The sequence below is a fragment of the Aristolochia californica genome, unplaced genomic scaffold, assembly GCF_029961685.1.
Source record: "Aristolochia californica isolate CCGP_79_NKW_82.1479 unplaced genomic scaffold, dmAriCali1.0.hap1 SCAF_5, whole genome shotgun sequence".
Taxonomy (NCBI): domain Eukaryota; kingdom Viridiplantae; phylum Streptophyta; class Magnoliopsida; order Piperales; family Aristolochiaceae; genus Aristolochia; species Aristolochia californica.
The window spans coordinates 7,038,475-7,059,416 of NW_027182214.1; the positions used below are offsets into that span (position 1 = coordinate 7,038,475).

The 20,942-nt window shown below is 37.8% G+C and overlaps 1 protein-coding gene and 1 non-coding gene across 2 annotated transcripts; both read left to right on the plus strand.

Annotated features, from left to right (window-relative positions):
• Window positions 1-1,248: 1,248 nt before the first annotated feature.
• Window positions 1,249-12,463, plus strand: LOC137965953 (putative MO25-like protein At5g47540). Its single transcript, XM_068812363.1, has 11 exons — window positions 1,249-1,701; window positions 3,541-3,702; window positions 4,739-4,857; window positions 5,128-5,202; window positions 5,504-5,597; window positions 6,081-6,140; window positions 6,852-6,920; window positions 8,665-8,763; window positions 10,759-10,803; window positions 10,886-10,988; window positions 11,703-12,463. Exons 1-11 carry the CDS (start codon window positions 1,582-1,584, stop codon window positions 11,771-11,773), a joined length of 1,017 nt encoding a protein of 338 aa, XP_068668464.1. The 5' UTR covers window positions 1,249-1,581; the 3' UTR covers window positions 11,774-12,463.
• A 2,154-nt stretch (window positions 12,464-14,617) lies between these two features.
• LOC137966780 (U2 spliceosomal RNA) lies at window positions 14,618-14,813 on the plus strand. The gene has a single exon (XR_011116271.1). It is a non-coding gene; the product is annotated as a U2 spliceosomal RNA (small nuclear RNA).
• Window positions 14,814-20,942: the final 6,129 nt, after the last annotated feature.

Consider the following 20,942-nt stretch of genomic DNA (forward strand, 5'->3'; position numbering starts at 1 on the left):
TAATACAATCTTTATTAGTCAATTGATGTTTTTAATCACTAAGTATACACTAAATAATTTAATTAACTATTAGATTCTTATAAGTAAATTCAATTAATTTAAGACAATTAATTTGTCCATTCATTTGCAATAGTAAATTGAGTTAATAGAAGAAGACCTGTTAATCTATTTTATTTTTTTACTACTAGGAGTCTAATGGTCAATTTAATTACTTATTGGGTTCTTATCAAGTAGTTAAGTTAATTGATAGCAGCCTTTGTGTAAAGATTCATGTCCAGTAGGTAATTGAGTTAAGGAATGGAGTTCTGATAGTCAAGAAGTTGAGTAACCTCCTTCAGAATTCAGAGTTCTAGGTTTGACTTCATTTTTAATCCAAAACTTACTGTAAGTTGATGTCGACTCCATATTCTCTTCGTACTCGCTATATGGGCACACTCAGATCCTTCGTTAACTTTAGTTTAGGATTGAACTCCATTTTTTACTTGAGATCTTTATACTTCACATTTAAAATTGGCTTTTGTTCTGCATAATTTTACTCATACACTTATAGTTAAATAATTTAATATGTTATAATCATAATATAGGTTATTGGAGCAGCCATAATCATCAACTCCCTCACTTTCTCCTCATGACAACTTAGAAAACCCATTTCAAGCTTTTTGTTTCTTATGATATCATAGTTGAACACTGATTTCTAGATAAAAATCTGAAGTTTCAAAGCAGACTGAGTTTGAGAAAAACCAAAAGTTGGATTTGAAGTCAGTCCAGGTGTCTTAGGTTCTTTATTCCTTCTCTTCTTATTTTTCTCTCAGGTTTTTAGTGTTGAGATGAGCATTATGTGAGTGAGATGGGATTGGCACTTCATGGGACCTAACAATTAAAAGGGCCTGAGCTTTTTATTTTATTTTATTGCAAAGGGACATGATTTTCTCCCCTTTGGTGTTATAATAAAGTAAATGAGTTGTTCTATAAAAAAAAAATTGGTAAAACGAAGAAAAAAAAAAAAGAGATGAATTTGTGGATCAAGTGTGTATGATTGGCATCACTAGTTAAGTCAAATAGTAGTAAATTGAAACGATAAAAATGTCTTTATAGTTATTGCGTGATTTTGGAGGAGTTTGAATTGAAAACTAATAAGAGTAAGAAAATAAAACCAACCCATTTGTTTTGATTAGTCAGAAGATGCTTAATTATGGGTATCCAATAGATTGCCCAATGTCCCATCCCTGATCGTCTGACGAAAAGGAATTGGATTTTTCAATTACAGGTTGCAGAACAGTGAAAACCAAACGCAAATGCTTCAATTTTCTTTTTTCAGCCACAGAATCAAATTTGTTTTTCTTTTCTATTTCAGTTTCTGACTTTTGGACTTATTTTTCAACCATCCTCTCTTGGTGGCCTCTGCAACTCCTCCCGTGAATGCCCAGCCAACTTGGTCATGCAAACCCTTTTAAGCCTGGCTTGACATCATAGCTTGAGAGGGGGTAAGGTGCTGGAGGAATCAACATAGACAAGAAACCCGACCCCCGACAAGCGCTTGGCTCTACTCGGCGGTAGGCCCAGTTTCTTCCCGGCGACACTATGAAGGGCCTGTTCAAGTCCAAACCGAAGACGCCGGCGGAGCTGGTTCGGCAGACACGGGATCTACTGGCGTTCATAGACCTCAACACTAATCCTCTCGAAGGGAAGAAGGAAGAAAAGGTACTCCAGTTTGTTTGGCTGTCTGAATTTTTCTAGCTTTTTCTTTTTAGGTGAACGATTTTAAATTTTAAATTTTGAATTTTAGGATCTCTTTTGGATAAAAAATCATAGTTTTTCTGTTTCGTTGCTGTTGATGATCTTTTAACAAATTGAGCACTTTCTCTATAAACGGAACTTGTAGTTGTCACGTGACCGATTTGATTCTAAGTCTCGATCAGGTGCTGGCATTTGAATTCTAGGTGGGTTGAATTTCAATTAGAAATACAAATCGAAAAACATTAAGAGTGAAGCTTATATGGGAATACGTCGTAGCATGAAGATTGCTTGCCACGGTTTTGTTTCATACCTGTGGTTTTGTTGAGAGTGTTATGAAACTTTTCTTTAAAAAAAAAAAAATTGAAACTGGTGAAATTTCATTAACGGAGCTGGACATAAGAAATTAACACAGTGCCTCCTAGGAAGAATAAATTTTGCCCCTTGAGGAGGGTGAGCAAAAAACAGATGATTTACCTACAACCTTGTTGGTTTGTCCGTCTGCTGGGGTGTTGCCAGTTCTAGGTATGCAACCAAGTGATACTAAAAGAAAGAGAAGAGAGTTCTCACCGCAGAAAAATAAATGAGATAAAAGCCTCCATGGCCAATCAGCACTTGCAACCAATTTTTTGAGTATCCTTCTATGATATTCCGCTCCACATATGGTGGAATAAGTATCTGAGGAAGATCAATTAGGTTCCCTGTAACTGTTATGAGGGTAGCAGTATCCATGTTGATACTGGTGGAATCTAAATGGCTACAAGCACAAGGAAGAAATACATGGACTATGTTATATGAGTGCAGTTTTTATTTCTTTGCAAACTTAAGTAGTTTGATGTGAAGTCATGTACAGGATTTTGCTGGTATAAATAAGGCCATCGATTGGTTGTGATTTGCAATTATTTTCCTCCAACTAAGTATTCTGGGGTTGATTTGATCATTTTATGAACCTTGAAACAAAAGGCCCAAGAACTTCTGAACTTCTATATTCTTTTCTCATTAATTGGCCCTAATCATCCTGTTGCCCTTAATTAGCTTATAAATCTATAGAGCCGAGATGTGCTCTTAGGCATTGAATTTCAATAATTTAAGGTGTCCACGCTTCTTTTCATGTGATTGATAGGATCCATAAAACTTGGAAGCAACTAATGAGAACTTAAAGATCAGCTGCATTGCATGCTCTGTTAAGCTTTTTGCCTTAGTGATCCCTTCTTTTAGCCTGAAATGCGGGATTGCATTTTGGTGATGAGTATCTTTTTTTAGTTTTAAATAAAGATTAAGTAAACTCTAGGGCCAAACTTTTGGCTTTCACATGCTAAATTGTCTGTGGCAATTTTAACTCTTCCGATTGTGTGTGTGTTTTATTGACTTGTCGACCATGTTTTAATCTGGAGAAGGCTTGAATCCATGTACTTTATTACAAGACCTATGAATGATGTTGAAATAATACAAGAATGCAATTAGATTGATACAGTACAACCAAGATGAGAGCTAGCCCAATAATAAATGCTGGCACCTTGTTATTTTAAAAGGGAAAAATTATGTGCATGCCAGGGCCTGACGGCTCATATTGTACAGGTCAGGGCCTAACGGCCCATATTCTGTCATTGGCAGCATGGTGTATGTCTTCATATCTCCATTGATACTGGTTTCCCTCTTCTACCACATGCTTATGACCTTTTCCTCTCATTGTATGTCATTTGCTAGAGTTTGTTTCTGTTTCCAGAAGTCCCTTTTGCTTGTTTTATTTCTTGGTATATATCAAATTTGAAGCCGCTTGACTTTAAAATTTTCACTTTGTTGCAGATGGCAGAATTAAGCAAACTCATTCGAGAGTTAAAATCCATTCTATATGGAAATAGTGAGTCTGAGCCAGTCTCAGAAGCCTGTTCTCAGCTGACTCAGGAGTTCTTTAGGGGAAACACTTTCCGCCTTTTAATTGTTTGTCTTCCAAAACTCAATCTTGAGGTAATCAAGGGCTGATGTTGCTGGGAGACTACCAAATTTGTGTTTTCTTTTTCTTGTTAAATCATGTGATCTTGAGATGAAATTTCTGCGTTACGAGATGCCTAGATAGACTGTGGTGTAAAGCCGCAAGTAGAAGATAGATAAGAAGGGAGAAGTATAAAGACTCTTTCTACAGCTCTTAAATTTTCTTCCAGTGTTGAAACTGGAGGGATATCTTTCACTTTGCTGCTTAAGGATTTGCTCAAGTTGGATGACTTTAGGTACTGGTAAACTTGAATGAACAGAACTGACTTGGGCAAACCGTGTGATGGCCTGTCTTTGAGATTTTCTCACATCTCTTTTCCTTTGTGAAAACACAGTAAAGACCTAAGAGGAGTCCAGGGAGATGTGATTAGACAACATTGGAAACCTATTGCATCTCTTGTTCCTCAAGAGCTTCAGAAGATGGTTTTTTGGATTCCTCCCACTGATGGCCACTGCAACCTCAACTTTGATGGGAGTTCATTGAATAGTCCTGGTTTTACAGGCCTTGATAGTCATATTTCATTAGCTTACTCTGGTACCTTGGGAAACAGAGATATACTTCAAGCTGAGGTCCTAGTGATTCTTTTGGGATTAATTCTCTAAAAAGAACATTTGGTCGGCCTCTAATGGGTGAAGGTAACTCGAAAATTGCTATTAGCTGGATGGAATACTTTCTTGAACCCCTGTGGAGGCTTCTCCATTTTTGGATGAAGCTCAGGATATAGCACAGCCCCTCGCTGTTACATGGAATAACACTCTTTGTGTAGCTAACTCGCAGATTCTTTCGCCAAAAGGGGAACCAATCATTAAAACTGTTTTAGGGCATAGCCCTCCCCCTTTATATGTTTTCTTTTGTTTCACAATAATTAATTCATCATTCCAGAAAAACAAAACTATCCATTTGTGATACTTCTCGAAGGACCAGACTGTTAACTTTTCAATATTTATGACCCTGGTCCTTTCTGGTGTTGTTGGTAGCTCTGTTTATTATATTGGAATTTTCTTGTTGTAGGCTCGTAAAGATGCAACTCAAGTGGTTGCCAATTTGCAAAGGCAACAGGTCCATTCTCGGTTGATTGCGTCTGAGTACCTGGAAGCAAACAAGGACCTTTTGGATATATTGATTGCTGGGTGAGTTGTTCTTCCTCTGATTCATGATTCATTATGAGCTTATGTTTTTTCTTTGTATTTTTCTACAGATCTTGGTTCTACTTGATGTCTTGCAACGCAGAACATCTGAATCTGTATTTATGTCCATTCCAAGATGTTAATTTCTTAGTCTTGTTGGAAAGCTAATGAATATCACTATTACAATCCGAATATATCTATTTTTTCCCCCTCTTTAAGGTGTCATAGTTCTTTTTGCTGGTGATATCTACATCTTTGTACTTCTTTGTTTAGGTATGGAGACATGGATATTGCATTACATTATGGTACAATGTTGAGGGACTGCATTCGTCATCAGAGTATAGCAAGGTAAAATTTAGTTAACTACAAAAAATCATTATTATTATTATTTTTTTTTTTTTTTTTTTTTTTTTTTTTTTTTTGTTTGAGAAGAGTTTTTTTTTTTTTGAAATAGTTTGAGAAGAGTATTTTCATTTTGTCTTTTGCTTTGGGTATCATTCCATATGGTCTTGCCAATAATGCAGTATACAGGGATCTACTTGTGAAGTTTGTTTTATTTTATTGAAGTGATTGATTTTCATTTATATTGTTCGAGATCCATTTCATCAAGCTAGACAAAGATCTGCTGATGGCAATATGTTTTTCACAGGTATGTATTGGAATCTGAGCACATGAAGAATTTTTTTGACTACATACAGCTTCCAAATTTTGACATTGCGTCAGATGCATCAGCAACTTTTAAGGTTTTCAGAATCAAAATAAATTTCTGAGAATTGATTTTTAGAAACAATTTATTGTATTTACTTTTTTAATTTTGTCTATGATTCATAGGCCTAAGAATTAAAATTAATCAAGTACCTGTCCGCATTTTTGTTCTATTCAATTAACTTTAACGTGGATTTCGGAAAGTTATTAGCTTGTCTAAATCTGTCAATGATTCATAGGCCTAAGAATTAAAACTAATGAAAGTATTTGTCTCAGTTTTTGTTATACTCAATTAACTTTAACCTGTTGCAACTTGGACTTCTGAAAGTTATTAGCTTGCCTATTAAGGTCAATACGACTGATATCTCTATTGTGTGTGTCTCATAACATGTTTAGGCTAATCATGTGCACCTTTATTAGAGGGCAGCACGATTAGTTTGGCGGATTATTTTTTCATTTTGCTCTAGTATCTATACTTTTTGCAGACATGAATTTTGTCCTGTTTTCTTATCTTATTGCAGGAGCTTTTGACAAGGCATAAATCAACAGTTGCTGAGTTCCTTTCTAGAAACTATGACTGGGTAAGTTTTTTATTTTTATTTATTATTTTATTTTTCTTAGATTGGAGTTTTAGATGCCTATCTTCTTCAAAAAAAAAAAAAAAAAAAAAGGATGCCTATCTTATTCAGGAATTGTACAGTTTTAGGGTGCATAAGTAGGTTCAAGAAAACTGAAACACTTCAGTCTATTTTATAGATTGATCAGAGAGGAAGTCATATATGACTGATCTTGGCGCATCTTCTTGTGCAATCTTCTTTTGCAAGGAAACTTTTTTTGGATAAATAAAGCCTTTTCATTGTCTTTTATTATTCCAGTCATGACGTCAATTATATGTATGCTATGAGCTAAATAGAAATCAAGTCCGTAACATGTACATATTTCATTGTTATGGTGCTTCTCTTTAGATGTTTTTAAACTGGAAATGTATTATACAATGTAGCATATGTAATAGAATCTAACCAGTAGATACAGTCAGGTCAAATTCTAATATTCAACGAAGTATATGTTACAGTTACAGTATCTGATTAGTAGATGAAGAAATTTCACATTTATTTGAGTGCTATCTGTATTCACATCATATTGTATCATAGAAAACATATCACAAGATCAGCTCATTTCATGTCTTCTTTTACATTTTTATGATCGCATAAATATAATTTTTTTATTGGATTTTTTCTTTGAGAGATACTTGTTATGTTTTTTATTTTTCTTCAACCTACCTCTGGTTTCAGTTTTTTGCAGAGTATAACTCAAGGCTGCTAGAGTCTCCCAATTATATCACCAGACGACAAGCTATAAAGGTAAGTATGGTGTTTCAGCATCGATGGCCTAGACTATAGACACTCAAGGCAAAAGAGTAAAGTTTGTTTGTACTTGAATTAAATAGTATCATGTCTTCTAATGCAACTAGAATCATTTCACTCAGCATGGAAATTGAACTCTTTGGTCCAGCCATACATTTGCAACTCTATTAGGGAGTATTTTTTTTTTGAGAAAAATGTGTGAATGTATTACTAGAAGAAAAAGTACAAATACATACCTTACTGTACAAGGCCTTCCTCCACAACAAGATGTTGGAGGGAAACACCTAATTTAGCCTGATTATCTGTTAAGTGATTAGCAGATTTTGGAATATAATTCCAACTACATTACAAATGAGAAATTAAATTACAGATATCCTCAAAAAGATCTCAGTGCCGCCAAGGAGGCTTAGAAGACTTCTTGCACCAATTGATGACTACTTTTGAATCACCTTTGACGCAAAGAGGGCCTACCATCCATTGATGAAAAAGATTTAATCCATTATATAAACCGGAAAGCTCGGCAGTTGTTGAGTCAGATTCGCCAATTGGCCCGGAAAATGAAAGGAGAAGGTTCCATTATCGTCATGGATGATCCCTCCGTATCCGGCAGGCCCAGGACAGCACAAAGCGCTTCCAAATTTGGGAGTATTGCCTTCACAGGTGGAGAAAATTGGATTCAGGATGGCATTTCTGTGCATCCTGGTGAAATTGAGTATATTAATTACCTCAACAATATATTTCTTTTTAAAATTTGAATAGATACAATTGCTTCAACTATATATTTTTTTGAATTTTGAGTACACACTGGCACACACATTACAACCACTACCTCAGATGAGACTTGAACACAAGATTTTATACTAAAAACCAATTGCCTCATCTATATTAAATGCCGAAACGTTACTCTGTTAACAAAATTACCAAATTTGTGCATTTTAATTGGATAAACTTACTAGCAAGTAAACATTAAATTCTGGTAGATAAGCTTTTTCGGTAGGCATTTTTCATTTTCAAGGTATAACTGCTGGGGGCTGACTTTATTTTTATGGCACCAATGTTTGGCTTGGAAATTGGAGGATTTGAACACGATTGAGGCTCTGAAACTGTGCTCTTCCAATTGCCCCGCTAGGTCTCAGAACCATGTATGCCACATAACTGACCTGTCACTTGCTAAGCATCTGTGTTTTTTACTTCTGGGCGTCAGGTCTCTATCTGGGTATAGATTCATAAATGAATAAAATAAATTCGGACCCAGATGTTGACTAGGCCCTAGAGGAGGCAAGTTTACCTGGCTACATAATGCCTAAGAAAACTGGGTTTATGGGTTTGTAGCAATAATTCACTCAGTTTGGGTTAAATCTGAAGAAGCTTTTTCTGTTTTTTACATTTTTCTGATGTAAACGACGTAAAATTCTACTTCATGTATAGACAACAAATTATTTTTTATGGGAGAAATAAGTGCACCTATAAAGCAGCAATTTGATGAAGTTTCTGTGCAAACTCTGATACCATTGTGAACTAGCTAAACTGAATTGGATGAAGTTTTTGCACCTGTCTCGAATATTTAAGTCTGACACAGAAGATTGGCATTGTCTTGGAAAATACATATCGCTTTGATCTTGATGAATTACTTCATGGTGTCTGCTTCTATCTTCAATAAAATCATTCACTATTCAGAAAATAATAGAAGAATTACTTTCCTGGTTCCTTTGTTTTTATCTCATGGATTATTCTGTTGCAGCTACTAGGAGACATGTTATTGGATCGTTCAAATTCTGCTGTGATGACACGATATGTGAGCTCAAAGGATAACTTACGGATCTTAATGAATCTTCTTAGGGTATGGATTGGTTTGCCAGTCATGAAAAATGTGTTAGCTCTTAATTATTTTGATTCTCCTATGTTATCTATAGAATATGATTTCTCAAACGTTTACTTTCCTTTACCACCTCTGGTACTTGTGTGTCTTATTTATGTGAAGGAATTAGGGTTCCATACTAATCATCTGATCTGAACACAGCAAGTGCTTATAAGAAAAAGAAGAGAGGAAGGAAACAGGGTGGTCCCCTTTTTTGGAAAGATATCTTAATTAGGGGAAATATTTGATCTCTAGTCTCTTTTATGTATGAGCAAGGTACTTCCATAAGGAGCAAATTATTCGTCTAACATAAAGCAGAATAAACTACTTATTAGTGGTGCACAATTTTGGTACCCTTAAACTAGGGCATAACACTGGTGAAAATGCCTCTCAATCATTTGATCTCTTTATCTGACATTTAGTGATAAAGTTTTTTTTCCATTCATAACAAAAACCTCAGTCAAGTCGGCGTGTTTGGTTCTCATGAAAAACTGGGCTGCTATCATCAAATTTAAAAGCATGATTAATTTATTTTACATCCCATCACAAGGGTATATCCATAAAAACCCTACTCAATTATTACAGATTTTGTCCTCATCAACCCACATGTTGTTTTAACCCTTTTCTCTGTACTCTGGTTCTTCACATGCCTAAGCCAATATAACCTGTTTCCTATCCCTCCTTCCAAGTTAGAAGGTTATCCGCAATGAGTGTACAGAAATATATTGTAGACCTTTTATTACTTTTAGACCCAAAATAATCTGCTTTAGGATATCCAAGTGGTGACAAGATCTATACAGCTGCTTTCTAGCAGGTGCATTCTTGTGGTACTTTTGAGTTCTGTAAATAGCATCTAGATGAAGAATTGTCTAGGAGATTTTTTAAACAGATTCACTATTCCCAGCTTCTAATGAGATATCAAGCTTCTTAATCTTCAAATATGTTAAGTTTGCTAACTGCTATTTATACAATCTTTTATCATTCAATAGGGGCTGTCCTCATGTAAATTTTCGATCACATGAAAATGAGTGCCACTAGATTTAGCGCCAGATAAACCAGTTTCATCTAACAAATTGTTTCTGCGAGATAAAAAAAAATACCTTTCTAGTCTTCTTGATCTCCTCAAGGCACATCTTTAGTTTAAAACAAAACTTTCTAAATTTAGAAGAGGTTATCTTCAAACACAAAGGATACAAAGAGTTAGCCATTCATTATATAGTTTGGTGGCACTTCTACTACTCATATATGACTATATTCTTATGATTTAATGGTGCGGATCTGGAACTACATTTTCAGTATCTGGAAATTATTTGTGCATATGTTGGATTTTCCAATAGCTAATGTCTTCTTTAGGGGTCATTGAACGTAGAGATTGGTTGATAGAAAATTGTTCCAAATCTGCTTTGGAAAATGCTGATAGAAATTCTTAAGTGAATTCCTATTTTGTCGGGGAAAAGCAAGTAACTTGTCCTTTCCTTGGGAAACAGAAGGCTACTCACTTGTTTATGAAAGAGGTTAGGCAAGTCAACTGTCATCTTGTTTTCCCAGGGTGGGGCGGTTGCTGAAAGCCCTCCTTTACATATATATCTATATCTAGAATGCACTCACAATCCCTTTCCTTAACCCCTGGTGAGACTTGAACACTAGACCTCACCCTAGAGACCCTCCCATGTGCCCATTGAGCCAAAGGCCTAAGTCTTTTTCATATAAATTCAGTTTTCTGCTTCAAAAAATTTTCAACCATACTTCTTATAGTCTATCTGACCTTAAATGTTTGTTTAATGGCTTATGATTTGAAAAACATTCAAGCATACAGTGATTCTGAGCCTAGTTACCTGCTATGAGGATAGTGTTTAGGAATGTAGCCTTTCTTAGACTCGGTAACCAAATATTTTCCCATGTGATCCACTTATTGCCTGCCCTTATCCGCTACTTCTAGATTAAAGCTTTTGAAAAATTCATCTGTCTTATTTACAGGAATCAAGTAAGAACATCCAGATAGAAGCATTTCATGTGTTTAAGGTAAGTATATTTTGCTGCTGCTTGCTTCCGCTACTCTCTCACTCTCTCTCTCTCTCTCTCTCACATGTCTTTCTGCTGGCAGCTATTTGCAGCTAATGGCAAAAGGCCACCAGAAATTGTAAGCATCTTTATTGCTAACAGGAGCAAACTTCTTCGCTTCTTCAGTGACTTTAAGATGGACAAAGGTACAAAAAAGGAAATATCTTTCTTCATATGACAGTCCAAGTCTATACATTTATCAAATTTCTAGAGTTGCTATTTATTTAATTTTCTGGCATTGCTTTTTTTTAAATTCCTTTAAATTTGAATTCACATGCCTTGGAATATCAGGCTCTGGCTTCGGAGTTTTTTTTTTTTTTTTTTGAGAAAAAGGTGTGAATGTATTACTAGTAGAAAAAGTACAAATACATACCTTACTGTACAAGGCCTTCCTCCACAACAAGATGTTGGAACACCTAATTTGGCCTAATTATCCGCTAAGTAATTTGCAGATCTAGGAATATAATTTCAGCTACATTGCAAATGAGAAACATGATTACATATGGACAATGATTGAGATGTAGCAGCCTCTAAGATCAACCTTTCAAGACACAGACCAATATATCAAGCATTGTGCACATCATATTGATGTCACACCAGCACATATTCTTGATGCTGAAGGTTGTTCCATTATTGATTTTTTTTTTTTTTTTTTTTTGAAAAGGTGTACTGTTTTTCTCACCAATACTTTGGTAGCAGTACTGTACCAGTGAATTATTCCTCAACTAGAAAAAATTTAGTTGCTACCTAGGTGTGGTGAAGAGATTCACTCGTCCAAATTGAACTGAATTAGATTACTAAATGAAAGCCATAAATTGTGTTTCTTTTTTTAATTCGGTTTTTGGTTTTGCCTTTTCCAGAGGATGAGCAGTTTGAAGCAGATAAAGCCCAGGTGGTAAGAGAAATCACCGCACTGGAACCAAAGGAGTAAAGATAAGAAAGAGGGAGTTCGTCTTAATCTCCTAATCAATTTTATTTGTTAATGTAACATTAGAGGTGATATGCAAATTTTAGGATTTGGTAATTGCATTGGTGCATCGTAATCGATCTAGCAATCAATCGCATCAGACAACATACAGTGTCTGATCGATTTAATTGCTTCACTTTGATTACAATGTATGTACATTAAGCCTTCTATTACTAGAGATGAATGGGCAAGTATCAGACAAAATGCCTCCAAAGACAAACTTTTGGTGTTTTCTGTCACCCTTATGACCTGAAGAGACCGAATGTAAAGTGCTGGAATTGGAACTCGGACATTGTTATTGAAACCAAGAGCAAGAGTTGGTAATTGGGCAGTCCCAGCGCAATGAGTCTCTTCTCTGCCAAAGTGCATAGATTTCAGTCATGATTTGGCTTGGATATATTAAAAAAGAAAAGCATATGATGTGCTGTGGCTAGAGTAGTAGAGTGTACTTCTTGTTCTGTTTCTTTTGAAGAAGTGTTGTTGGTGAAGTCTACAGGAGACTATGAAGATGGTCCTATCTGTAATGTAATAAACGTCAATGCAAGGCTCTGTTAGTACCCATTTTCAGTAAATGTAGAGGAAAAAGAGTGAGCTTGGAGAAAAGAGGAAAGAAATTGTGAGAGAGAAGAGAGGAATAAAACTCTTGAAATTGTGTAAGTGGGGCAAGTGGGGTTAAATATAAGTTATAAAATTGCCCCTCTACACTTAAGTGTACTTGATCCCTTATATCTCCCAATACACTTACTAGAATTGCATCAAATTTGGATCAATGACATATGAAAATATGTTGAACAAAATGGTATAGACTCCGGGAAATACATAATATTTAAAATGACTAAATTGCTATTCTCAAGGTGGGGTATATATATCCAAGGAAAATCCTAAATTTACGTTTACCCAAGGCCTTGGTAAACATATCTCCAATTTGGTCACATAAATATACATATGGTGTAACCACTTCTTTCTTCATCATTATATCTTTTATAAAGTGATAATTTACTTCAATATGTTTTGTCCTCTTATGAAACACTGGATTTTCAACAACGAATGTAGTTGCATGATTGTTACAGTACATAACCATTGACTCATCGAAGATCAAATTCTTTAACTACAGATCTTACCCATTTGACTTAGTTAATAGTTTGGTTTATAGCTCTGTATTGCACTTTAGCACTAGAGATAGCCACAACATTATACTTCTTGTTTTTCCAACTGATTAAATTTCTTTCCATAAATACATAGTACCCAATGGTAGATTTTCTATCAAACTTGGATCTAGCATAATATGTATCTAAAAAGGTTTCATTTATCAAATTACCACGTGGTTTAAAAAACAAACATTTCCTAGGGGCTCCTTTCATATTTTATCTTTAACTTCTTCACATTGCCCATCATATAAATCATGTCCAACTTCTGTGGAAGTATCAATTGGTCTAGCTCCTAGTAGTCCATATTTCTTGTAGTATATCAGTAATATACTGCCTCTAGGTTAGGACAATCCTAACCATGCTTCTAGCTACTTCAATTGCTACAAAATATTTCAAGGAGCATAGATCTCTGGTTTAAAAATTCTTTGCTAAATGAGATTTTACTTCCTCAATACCTTTACATCACTCCTATATGTTGATTTTTAGGACACCATAGATTAAATAAGACGAGGAAGAAGAGAGAATAGTGCACACGTTGGGGAGAAAAGAGGAGAAAGAATAGGGTTATGGATTTTGTCCAAACCCTCCCCCTTAAGCTCTATTTATAGATGTTAAAAGTACCAATATTACAATTATACCCTTCACCCTAGTAAGAGTGAAGAAGAGACAAAAAAATATAAACTAATTACATCAATGACACTCCAATAAATTCATATCTTCCAACACTCCCCCTCAAGTTGGGAGGCAATGACAGTGATCCTAGCTTGAAACAAATAACATAGATGTAGTAATAATCTCTTCCATCCTGGTGTCGCAAGGATAAATATGAAACTGGGCACAAACTCTCAAAAGGTAGAAATGGGTGATAAAACATAAGTCGAAACAAACTCAAATGATTTTGAACAAATATAGTGATAATAATTACTAAAGTGGGTAATGTTTGTCAGTCACAAAATGGCGATAAAAAACCAAAGGGTACCAATAAAAAGTCTCAATGGACGTAAAAACACCCATCTATATATATATATATATAAAGGATCAACCAAAGCAACGCACCAAAAGGGTTGATCAAAGGGGGTCAACAAGAGTCAAATAAATAACGGTACAAGAAAGGCTACCAAATAATAAAAGGGTAATAGGAAAAGGAAGATAAGATAAAGAAGTCGGGATCATCACATGTTTAATTTTTCTAAGTAATTTAAATTCTTCATCATATGAACCAATGCCGAAAACAATCAGCAAATAATGAACCCAATGCAAGCAACCAAGGAATTCTTCTTCAATAATAATGTCTCAATCAAAAAGACTAACAACTGCGATAATGAGCCAATGCCCAAATAACACGTACTATGCAGTTATATAGCAATGGATAACCGGTAAATATTGAAAGTCCTTAAAAATAATAAGGACACCTGAAATAATCTGCAGCAAGTTCATCCATGAATAAAGAAGCAGTGCACCAAGTAATAAGTTGAGGATAATCCAAAGTAATAATCAAAGCCAAAGTCCAGCCGATAGCAGATAGCAGCATTAACAGTGAGTGAGTGAGTCAAGTTGAGTTAATTACCATAGGATCCTGAGTTAAGCTAAGTCACGGCGAGTCAAGAGACCGACTCAGACTGAGTCATGACACCGAGTCAATCCGAGCAGAGTGGACGATCCCACATCAAGAGACTCGAGCAGGAGATCAAGTGTAGTATGTGTTCTTATCAGGTTAATATCTGATGTGTGGTTCATCGAACACATGATATTAAATTAATTTATAGTGGGAAGAGCCCTATCCAGGTAGCTTGCTGCTAGGGGCTCTGGAGTGTCACCTGTGCGTTGAACTCCAGCACAGGCTTGGCGCACCCCGACCTTGGTTTCAGAAGTCGAAAATAGGGGCTTTAGAATGTCGCCAATGCATTGAACTACAACACAGGCCTGGCACGCCCCAGCCTTGGTTTCAGAAGTTGGATAGAAGCCAAACAAACCAGCTGAGATTCATGGCCCGAAATACACTATCAATTGAGATTCACGAGATTGCAATCACTTCCGAAAGAATATGCCAACCAATGAAGCTGCCAATCAACAAAGTTTTCGAATGAAGATGCCAACTAGCATGATGGGAACGTCCAAAACAGCAAGGCAGGCGAAATTTTTTTACTGCTAAACGAGATACGGTCTGGCTGGTAATGAAGAATCAATTCGAAAAAAACAGCAACTGGATATATGCCTACCAACAGCAACTTGACAGCTCGGGCTGGATATATATTGCTGCAAAAATCAATTCGAAAACAGCAACTTAACAACAACTTTGACAGCTCGGGCTGGATATATATTGCTGCAAAAATCAATTCGAAAACAGCAACTTAACAACAACTTGACAGCTCGGACTAGATATATACTAATGCGAGAATCAATTCGAAAACAACTTCTTTGGAATACAACAACTTTCTAGTAGACAAATTGATATGGCCACATGAAGAGACCACGAAGGTAGAGCCGGACATGGCTAAGGCCGTTGGTATTTGGGTAGTGGGTTAGTGGTTTAACAGTTATTAATTAGTGTTTATTCAGTTACTTTTAATGGGTTAATCAGTTCTTTGACCGTGGGAGGTTATTTCCGTTTTCAGAGTCATGGGTAGTTTCTTGTATGACTATATATAGCCGAGATGAAATGTAACAGATATGTGTGATTAATCCTGAAATCTATCTTCCTTACTCTATCTTCTCCTTCTCCGTTCATATATTCTTCTTAATCTTAAATTCTTGTATCAGTGGTATCAAAGCTGTTACGACTCCGGGATTCCATTCCGCGAGTCCTTCCTTTGTCTCTGCGTCTCTCTCTGTCAATGCTCTTCAATTTTCCTAACTCTCCTTCCTTCTTCCCGTCTTTCCAATACTCGGAATAATCTTCCCCAATTCTCCTTCCGTTCTTTCCATCTTCCCAAACTGTTGTCACCCTCTCCTTTCAAATCCATCTGTTACAAAAAAAAATTTATTTGCTGAAAATCGGAGTTACCGCAGCCTTCCCTCTGTCGCCAGAAAGAAATTCCGAAATCAGAAAAAATATCTGTTCGGGAAGAAATTTTGAAATCAAAGAAAATTTCTGTTCGGGAAGAATTTTTTTCGAAATCAGAGGAAATCTCTGTTTGGGGAGAAAATTTGCAGCCACCGACTTCCTCAAAGTTGTCGTTGCCGCCGCCGGGACTCAAGCTCTGCGACTGAAGAGTCATCGCCTCCTCGCTGCTACGTTGCCGCTAAGAATCAACCCGCAGATCTTCCTCAACGCTGCCGGATACGTCGTTGTCGTTGTTGCCGGAATCGCCGTTGTTGCCGAAATCGCCGTTGCCGTTACCGTCGCCGGTACTGGAGCTGGCCACTGTCGAGACGCATCCAATTACAGAACTAAGGTACCGAAGCTGAGAACTTAGGTAAAAATAAATTTTTGTTGCTGATATTGGCATTGCCGCAAACCAAAGCAAAAATAAATAAATAAATAAATAAAAAATCTCTGGTCCCGACCATGGATACTCGTAGCAAAACACATGCAGAATTCCGCAACGAGGTCAATGAAATTTTGGCACGGCACCAGTCAAGTTTTGATCAGGTAAACACCACCTTAGAAACGGTGTTAACCGAACTTCAAACTCTTCGAGCCTTCCGCAGCCCAAACACTAGCTCTTCTGACATCAACCCCTTTGCACGTGATGAATCTTTCCACCCACATCCTTCTCGTCCAAACACTCGAAATGACCATTCTCATCAAAACCTCAAGTTATCCTTCCCGAAATTTAATGGAGACGACCCAATTGGATAGATTTACAAGGCAGAACAATACTTTGACTTCAAAAACATTGCACCATAAGTCCAAGTTCAGCTCGCCTCTTTCCACTTAGAAGGCGTCGCCTTGCAATGGCACAGGTGGTTGACGAAGTTTCGCGGACCACTCACATGGGAGGAGTTCACCAAGGTTGTACACCTTCGATTTGGTCCAACCGATTATGAGGACCCGACCGAAGCTCTGAATCGGCTTAAACAAACCACAACCGTAGCAGCTTATCAAGAAGTTTTTGAAAGGCTTTCTCACCAAGTGGACGGTCTGCCCGAAAGGTTCCTTATAGGTTGTTTTATTGTAGGACTACGAGATGATATTCGCATAGATGTTAAGATTAAACAACCTCGCACCTTGGCAAATACAATAGGAGTGGCTCGGCTAATCGAGGAACGAAACCAGTTGTAGAGGAGACCAAACCAGCAACTCCGGTCTTAGACAACTTTTACACCAAAGGCCTCACCAAACTCAATCGTTGGTGTGTTAGGACCTCCACCGACCCAGCGCATACACCAAGGCTCCAATCCTCATCAGGCAACCTTCCGTTGTATCACCAACCAAGAAGCCCGAGAACGTCGAGAGAAGGGGTTATGCTATCATTGTGACGAGAAGTTCGTTCCAGACCATCGTTGCGAACGACCACAATTATTTATGATCGAGGATTCACCCCATACGGGCATCAAAGATGTGGAGGACGATCAACCAGAACCAGACTCTCATGAAGTTTTACTTGAAATTTCTTTTCATGCTATTGCAAGTACCGAACACCCACAAATGTTATGCGTCCTTGGAAAATTGAAAAACAAAAATGTAACGGTACTGATAGATGGTGGCAGCACTCATAACTTCATTGATCAGGCCATCGTCTCGAAGTTTGGGTTACCGGTATTGCAAGATAAGAAACTCCAAGTCATGGTTGCTAATCGAGAGAAGATAGAATGTATTGGCCAGTGTCGAGCGCTCACTCTCACCATTCAAGGACTTTCCATCACCACCGACTATTATATTCTTCCGGTCGCCGCATGCCAATTGGTATTGGGAGTACAATGGCTTGCAACTCTTGGACCCGTCCAGACGGACTACAAGCACCTCACCATGCAATTCAACATGGCAGGAACCTTCCACACATTTCAAGGATTGAGACGGACTAGCATAGAAGCCTTAACCGACAAAGAATTCAATGGGTTACAAGGCACGAGACTATTTTTTCAAATAATTCCTTCAAACAGCGGCAACAACCAATCAAATTCTTAACCTCCTGAGATGGGCCGCCTACTCGCTCAATACTCTCAAGTGTTTGAAACACCATCCAGCTTACCTCCAAGGCACTCACATGACCAACATATTCCATTACATCCGACAGCGGGACCAGTCAGTGTGCGGCCATATCGGTACCCTTATTACCAAAATACTGAGATAGAGAAAATGGTAAAAGAGCTTTTGCACTCTAGTTTGATACGGCCAAGCCACAACCCATACTCGTCTCCAGTTCTGTTAGTAAAAAAAACATATGGCACTTGGCGATTTTGTGTGGATTACCGCACTCTCAACAACATCACGGTTAAAGATAAGTATTATCATTGATAAAATATTAGATGAGCTCTACGGCGTGAAATTTTACTCTAAATTAGATTTACGGTCTGGATATCATCAAATTCGTGTGCGAGAAGAAGATATTTCTAAAACCGCCTTTCGAACACACGAAGGGCATTATGAGTTTGTGGTTATGCCATTTGGACTCACCAACGCTCCAGCAACCTTCCAAGGTCTCTTGAATGATTTATTTTGTCCTTATCTCCGACAATTTATTTTGGTTTTCTTTGATGATATCCTCGTATATTCGAAGTCATGGGAAGACCACCTTACACATCTGCAAATTGTTCTACAAATATTATCAACTAACAGTTTCTTTGCAAAGGAGTCGAAATGCCAATTCGGAGTTTCACAGGTCGACTACTTGGGTCATGTAATCTCTAAGCAAGGAGTATCGGTGGATCCAACCAAAATTCAAGTTGTCTTGGAATGGCCAACACCAACTACAACCAAGGGGGTCCGGGGGTTTCTCGGGTTAGCAGGTTACTATCGGAAATTTATCCGCCATTTCGGAAGTATAGCAGCTCCTTTGACCCGTCTCTTGGGCAAGGATGATTTTCAATGGAATGATGACGCAGAGATAGCTTTCCAGTTATTAAAAGAAGCATTGACGTCACCCCCAACTCTACGTCTGCTTGATTTTACTCAATGATTTGTCACTGAATGTGATGCCAGCGGAATAGGACTCGGTGCAATTCTGACTCAGCATAATCAACCAGTGGTGTATTTTAGCGAAGCATTAAAAGGTTCGGCCATGGCACTGTCCACCTATGAGAAGAAATGTTGGCAATTGTTAAAGCTATAAAGAAATAGCGACCATACTTGCTGGGGAAACCATTTACAGTCCACACCGACCAACAAAGTCTCAAGTACTTACTGGAGCAAAGAATTACTACACCAGCACAGACTCGTTGGCTGCCCAAAATTCTTGGTTATGATTATGAAATTGAGTATAAACGTGGGCCTGAAAATCAAGGTGCGGATTCTTTATCACGTGTAGTTGAATTCCGATTTTTATCTATTTCTCAACCATGTGTAGATTGGTGGCCAATGCTTCAAAAGGAAGTCTAACAGGATTTCTTTTATAAAGACTTATTACAAAAAGGGCCATCTCAAGCAGGACCCACGCTACTCCAACATGACGGTGTGTGGTTTATAAAAGACAGTTTATTTAAGCCCCACCTCATTCTTGATTCCAAAGATCATGGCTGATTGCCATTCGTCGCCTATAGGTGGGCACTTTGGGTTTCATAAAACTCTCTCCCGTATCAAACAGAGTTTCTTCTGGTCTAAAATGCGCCATAAGGTAAAGGATTTTTTGCAACAATGTGATATCTGCCAGCGGTTTAAAACCGATTGTATGAAGCCCGCAGGATTGCTTCAACCGCTACCCATACCGACTCAAATGTGGACTGATGTCTCAATGGATTTTATTGAAGGTTTACCCTCTTCCCATGGGTATACTGTTATCATGGTAGTCGTCGACCGATTGACAAAATATGCTCATTTCGTAGCATTGAAACACCCATTCACGGCTGTCATAGTTGCCAAGGCATTTGTTGCCCAAGTGGTTCGCTTGCACTGAATTCCACAATTAATCGTTAGTGATCGAGACAAGGTGTTTATCAGCTCCTTTTGGCGAGCATTGTTCCAGTTACAGGGAACCAAGTTATGTATGAGCTCGAGCTACCATCCTCAAACTGACGGCCAAACGGAAGTTGTCAATCGAACTTCGGAGCAATATTTACGTTGTTTTGCAGGGAACCAGCCGCGAAAATGGATCGAATGGGTTCCCTGGGCTGAGTTCAGCTACAATACTTCCATTCACTCTTCTACCAAGATGACACCTTTTGAAGCTGTTTACGGTATTCCACCTCCAAGTTTACTAGCTTATGTACCAGGCACTTCTCGTGTACAAGCAGTTGATGAGTATCTATGTGACCGCGATGTCATCCTACGTGAACTACGGCGTAACCTTCTGTTGGTTCAAGAGCGGATGAAATGTCAAGCAGACCAACACAGATGAGAGGTATCATTCCTGGTGGGCGATTATGTGTATTTGAAACTCCAACCCTATAAACAGACTTCTGTGGTTTTTAGGGCCTCCATAAAGTTTGCCACACGTTTCTTTGGGCCATACAAAATTATTGAGAAGGTTGGTCTGGTGGCTTATAAACTGGCTTTACCTCCTGGTTCTCAAATTCATGATGTGTTTCATGTCAGTTTGTTACGAAAGCATTTGGGTCTAGTTACTCCAACATCTACCCAACTTCCCCCTGTTTCGGACACGGCAACGGTTCTTCCACAACCCGAGAAGGTCTTAGATCGACGTGTGATCCAAAAGGGTAAATATCGCCCAAAATCTGAAATCTTAGTGAAATGGGTGGGGGCACCGGCTGAAGATGCAACTTGGGAGAATGAGTGGCATTTCACCAAGTCCTATCCTGGTTTCATCCTTAAGGACAAGGATTCTTAAGGGGTGGGGAATGATATGGCCACATGAAGAGACCACAAAGGTAGAACCAGATATGGCTAAGGCTGTTGGTATTTGGGTAGTGGGTTAGTGGTTTAACAG